The following is a 5,676-nucleotide window of genomic DNA, read 5'->3' on the forward strand; positions in this document are numbered from 1 at the left end:
CTTTTCGGAAGCGCGTAGACTTTGTGATATTCGAAGGGTTGAAGGTGAAGGAACCCTACAAGGGTTGACAGATAGTTGGACGCGCTCGTGGGTTATGCCTGCCCGAACCATAGGGGCTCTTGCTCGGTGGCCACCCTGCCCGAGGCATTTGTAGACTTGTTTGATTTAGCCAAGTGAGATATGTGCTCGACGGTCGGCCGGGTGCAAGCCTGTATGAGCAGGAGTTCAATTGGACTCTTTTATTGGTTAAGCTAAATTAAGGTCTTGCACTACGTTTGGGCCAAGTGTCAGCCCAATCCAGAACAATTCTTAATTGATTTCATTTGTTATGTCTACACACATAAGCATGTTGTTTTATGTACCCCAGAGCTTCTAAGTTAGTATGTTTAAATTTTATCCTTTGCTAACCTCTTTGAACATGTTTCTCATGTTGGTTTCAAATATTATAAATTTTATCTTAAAAATGTGACCTAAAAATATTTCATTCCCATATTTGTTTCAAGTTTATATAAATTATGGAAAATTAATTTATACATAGCCTTTTCATTTTTTATTCTCATTTTAGAGGATGAGAATCTTATATTTCCTAATCACCCATAATTTCTCACTTCTAAATTTTTTTACTTCTTTATTTTTTATTATAAGTTTAAATTAACTATATTTCATAAATATTTTTGAAAAATTAAATTATTTACCAAAAGTAAAAATAAAACTTTTAATATTAATATTCTTAGAAAAACATTAATAGCAAAAAATCATTTTTAAATTATTCAATAAATATAGTAGCTATATAAATTCATTGAATAATTGATGAATATATATATAAATTTTATATATCAATTATTCAATGAACTTAAAAATAGAATTTTTATTTATAGTAATAATTAAAAAAATTATATACCATTCTTAAATTTTAATTTTTGTCTAAAAAATTTATTCATAATGTATCCAAATCCAACCTGAACTTAAAAATAGAATTTTTATTTATAGTAATAATTAAAAAAAAATTATATACCATTCTTAAATTTTAATTTTTGTCTAAAAAGTTTATTCATAGTGTATCCAAATCCAACCAAATTTAAAAATATTCAAAAATCTACTAAATTTTAATTATTTTTTTCCAAAATCCAACGATATTTTACTACTAGTATATACATTTACTAAAAGTAAAAGTATGCATTCAATGAATAAGGTACCTCAAAGAAGCCCAGTTAACAACAGAATCAAAAGTAATACTATTTTTTTTGCTCCACATAAGATTCATTCATACAGGATCAGATGTGGATTTTTTTATTACTCAAGATTTATTCAGTAGTTTCGATTTCTTTGACCTAATTTTTTAAAATTAAACAAGTTTATTCAAAGTGGATTATTATTCATGCTTGTATTCCCTTCCTCACTCCTCAGCTGTATCATCTTCCTTCTTAACCTCAGTCTTACATTCTTCATCATCCTCCTTCTCAGCCTTTTGCATGTGGACTGTGCAGTATGAAGAAGTCGTGGATATCACAATAGGTTTCTCGCACATTACAGGTCCAGCCGCTGACCTGCAAACAAAAAAACATTCAAGCTTATATTTAAAATTCATGCCTTTAAGCATCAGCAAGAGACAAAATATTTAATAAAAAATCTAGTATATTGATCCCAAGTATAACATAAGATCTATGCCCACATGAGATTTATGACATCGTATTTGTTAGCGTAAAAAAATGCAATATATGAAAATGAATATTGTTTTCATTAAGAATGGTTGGATTTATTAGATCAGAATATATTTTGATGAAAACATGAAGTAATAAGGATAATATAAGTGAGATAGATATATATACCTTGCGATAACAAAAGTGCATGGCTTATAAAGCACTTGTTTTGGTTCAGAGAGAATATGCGTAGAGCAAAAGGAAGTGCAAGGCATAGGGTTGGACATACAACCATCAAAAGCACATATGTTGGTGTAATTGTCAACGACAACATCGGTTTCATCCTGGAAAGGGTTAAGACCAGTCTCAGTAACATATTGTCTACGTTTGATCCTGACTTGTTCCATGAGAGCCCGATACTCACGTCTGTAGTGTTTGATAAGATGTTTAGTGGTTCGAAGACGACAGCACAGAAATTCGCGATGGGTAAGATAAGTGGCAGGGTAGAGTGGGCCAGAGGTGGTTGTGTTGGTTGTGGGATTTGGAGTATTGGGAGGAGTCGGAGACATTCTGCTGAGTGATTGCAGAAAGATGAAAGATATGTTATTGACTGCGCCGCAGCACAAGAGAAGAGAGAGGCCTAAGAATGAGGAGGAATGAAATGAATACTACATACAGACCCCTTTAAATACTCCAATTTATTTCAAAACCGTGTCACTCTTATCTTCTTTCAATATATTACTAGTGGATAAACTTAGACAATCGGTCCAGCCTCAATTAGACTTGTCAAATGGGTTGGTCCGTTCCATTTTGATCTGGTGGGCGAATATATTTAAATGGGTTAGTCTAACCCGGTACAATTGTTTAATAGATTACCTAAAATGAGCCATCCATTTTTCAAAGGCCCGTACGGTTTGATGGGTCAGTCTGACCCGTATTTAAATATTACAGTTTTAATTTTATAAAAAGGATGTAATGAATAAATGCAACATAATATAAGTAGAGAGTATCATAAACGTATATAAGTGATGTTTAAAATATATATATGAATACCACAAAAACGTACATGTAAAAGTACAGAGTAACTTAATATTATCACCAATATTTATCAAATTTTTTCTCCATCTCACAACCATTTCCTTGATCACACCATCTTAAAAATATATCTTCACTCTCTTTAACTTTTCTTTATCACTTGAAAACACATTAATCATATCTTATTATCTCAATCTTTTTTCCCCAAAAGTTATCAAAATCTTTTTTTAATGGACCAACACGAAGCCCGTTTTGTCCGGCCTGACCCAACCCATAAAAAACATAGGCTCAATGGGTTGGCCAAAAAAGACAGGGTCATGTTTTTTTAAGGTATTTTGCGGTCTGGCCCGCGCTAAATTGTTGGGCTTATGGGCCGGCCCGATGGGTCAAGCCTATTTTGACAGCTCTAGCCTCAATGGGCCAGGTCACAAACTTTATTGCATTTTTTTCTTCTATTTTGTAAAGGTGAAAAAAAAACTCCTGAAAATCCTAAAATGTCTTTTGAAGATGCATCTTCTAACGCACCATAAGAATAATATTTTTGGAGATGCATCTTCGAAAGCATCATTTATGTGTTTGAAAGGTGTTTCAGAGATGCATCTCCGAAATCACCACTAACTGTGATTTATATATATATATTTTTTTAATTTCATCAAAGTTTTGATACAGAATTACATTAAAACGATAAAAAAAACGCGAACTGAAAATGATAAGAAATATCAAACGATAATAAGCATAAAATGTTGTTATGAAAATAGTAAAATATAATACATAAATTGTTCTGGAATAAAAAAAAGCATAACCTACTGCGTATGCCTAATCCTCACCCCTGGCCCCTCCTCGGCCTCCTGTATCCCACTGCACTCACTGTCTCGCTAACCACCCTCTTCATGATGGCCACCGCCTCGGGACTACCCCTCTCAATGATCCTTGACTCCAAAGCCTCTTGTCCAATCAACTGTATCCGCTAACAGATCAGCAAGACATCAATGGCATGGTCATCCTAGACCTGCTGGTTCTCCAAAATATTCTCATAAGCTGACCTAGATGGATGTCTAGGAGCATCCAGTGTCATAATAGGGTGAGACACTGTGTAGAACCATGTCACGTATTCCTCTACATACTGCCAACTGCTGGATTCTTGCATCAACCGATACTCCTCTGGCCTCTTGTATCCCACTACACTCGATGTCTCGCTAACTACCCTCTCCATGATGGACACCGCCTCGGGACTACCCCTCTCAATGATCCCTGACTCCAAAGCCTCTTGCCCAATCAACTGTATTCGCTAACAGATCAGCAAGACATCAATGGCACGGTCATCCTGGACCTGCTGGTTCTCCAAAATCTTCTCATGAGCTGACCTAGGTGGATGTCCAAGAGCATCCAATGTCATGATAGGGTGAGACACTGTGTAGAACCATATCACGTATCCTTCTACATATTGCCAACTGCTGGATTCTTGCATCAACCGATACTCCTCTGGCACCATATGCTGCTCCCAATCTTCAAAAATGTCATTGAGATCCCAGCGAGCAATGGTGTCACGAGAAGCCTGAGTTGGAGATCTGGGTATAGTCTGAACATAGTCAAATTGTTGCATGTACCACTCAGACAGATACCTTACCATAGTGTCGGTTTCACATGCCAGCGTCCATAATATTGTACTTTGTTGAAGTATTATCGATGAAAATCCTTTTGAAAAGACTTTACATAATTGAAAGTTTTGAACATAATGAATTAAAAACCAAATAGAAAAGAGAAAATGACAAAGAAATATGTGAATTAATCTTATATAATTCAAATAAGAAATTTGAAGTATATTAGATTAATCAACTTTTATAATCTATAATTACAATTCAACAATTTAATCAACAAAAATATCACTTAGGGGTTGTTTACGAGTTAGTTTTTGGAGGGTTTTGAAGAAAAATACTTTGGATAGTTGCGTCTATATCTAGAAATATGTTTGATATTTTTAAAAAGTTTAAACAACAATATAATACATTAGCATATAATATTATTATTTTTTTTTAAATTTTTTTAAAATATCGAACATATTTCTAGATATAGACGCAACCCTTCACAGCCTTTCCCTCCAAAATCCTCCGAAAACCAGCTCCCAAACAGCCCCTTAGAAAACCTAATCTAACCATACATAACTTTTACAAAATTAAGCGATATGAATAAAAGAAAACCTTGAACATGCAAATCTTTACAAAACAAGAAATTCTAAAGAATGGCCATCTACTTAAGAAATTTAGAGAGAGAGCGAGAGAGAGAGAGAGAATATTATACATGGTTATATATTGGTTCAGTGCTTCGTGCTCACATGCACCTATTTCAGTCTCTGGTGGTAAACCATAAAAAATTGCTCTTCCACTAGATTTGGTTATGCTACAGAGTTTGGTTACAACAAAATCACATAAAACAATTTAGATAAATTTCTCAATCGTAGCTAACTTTATCTTCTTCCTTGATTTATCTTTATTTGCAACATAGTTATCCTCAACTACAACCTTTATCTTGATTACACAATCTTCAACCTTTAAGAATCCTCAATTTTCACACTCGCATAAATGTTTAAACTATACGCTTGTAAGACTTGAACTTTTTCTTCTCGAGGTTGATAGAAGCAAGAAACTCCACTTTCTATGGAGAAAACCAATCTTTTTATTCAATAGAACTTCAAATCTTGAATCCCACAAAATAGGTTCAGAAGATAGAAAAAAATATACTTTAACACACATTAGGAATCTAATTGGTTTCCTCACAAAACAACATTAAAAACTCACAAAGTTGATTGATCGTCATACACAAGATGAAGGCTTTTGTTTAGAGAGAGATGATTTATTTTTCTAGTGCTTACTCTAAAGATTCTATCTAGGTTAATAAAATAAAATGAAGACAATATTTTTTTTATAGGTGCTTGAGATATAACACAAAATCAATGTGAATTTTCTTAAATGATTCGAATCAAGGGTGCCAAGTGAATCTACTT

The 5,676-nt window shown here is 33.6% G+C and overlaps 2 protein-coding genes across 2 annotated transcripts; both read right to left on the bottom strand.

Moving 5' to 3' along the window:
• Positions 1-1,315: 1,315 nt before the first annotated feature.
• LOC131645756 (uncharacterized) lies at positions 1,316-2,259 on the bottom strand. The gene is made up of 2 exons (XM_058915970.1): positions 1,830-2,259; positions 1,316-1,547 (listed from the first exon to the last, which is right to left on the bottom strand). Exons 1-2 carry the CDS (start codon positions 2,207-2,209, stop codon positions 1,397-1,399), a joined length of 531 nt encoding a protein of 176 aa, XP_058771953.1. The 5' UTR covers positions 2,210-2,259; the 3' UTR covers positions 1,316-1,396.
• Positions 2,260-3,498: 1,239 nt separating this feature from the next.
• LOC131648465 (uncharacterized) lies at positions 3,499-4,305 on the bottom strand. Its single transcript, XM_058918218.1, has 3 exons — positions 4,006-4,305; positions 3,685-3,954; positions 3,499-3,642 (listed from the first exon to the last, which is right to left on the bottom strand). Exons 1-3 carry the CDS (start codon positions 4,303-4,305, stop codon positions 3,499-3,501), a joined length of 714 nt encoding a protein of 237 aa, XP_058774201.1.
• Between the last annotated feature and the right edge of the window lie 1,371 nt (positions 4,306-5,676).

Source organism: Vicia villosa, linkage group LG2 (assembly GCF_029867415.1).
Source record: "Vicia villosa cultivar HV-30 ecotype Madison, WI linkage group LG2, Vvil1.0, whole genome shotgun sequence".
Lineage (NCBI taxonomy): Eukaryota > Viridiplantae > Streptophyta > Magnoliopsida > Fabales > Fabaceae > Vicia > Vicia villosa.

Excerpts from the sequence above, each read along its gene's own strand:
- LOC131645756 (XM_058915970.1), bottom strand. The coding sequence starts at position 2,209 with ATGTCTCCGACTCCTCCCAATACTCCAAATCCCACAACCAACACAACC. Across the intron at positions 1,548-1,829 it reads TGCACTTTTGTTATCGCAAG|GTCAGCGGCTGGACCTGTAA; the intron begins GTATATATATCT and ends TTTTGTTTGCAG.
- LOC131648465 (XM_058918218.1), bottom strand. The coding sequence starts at position 4,305 with ATGGTAAGGTATCTGTCTGAGTGGTACATGCAACAATTTGACTATGTT. Across the intron at positions 3,955-4,005 it reads AGATTTTGGAGAACCAGCAG|TTGATTGGGCAAGAGGCTTT; the intron begins GTCCAGGATGAC and ends TAGCGAATACAG. Across the intron at positions 3,643-3,684 it reads ATATTTTGGAGAACCAGCAG|CGGATACAGTTGATTGGACA; the intron begins GTCTAGGATGAC and ends CTGATCTGTTAG.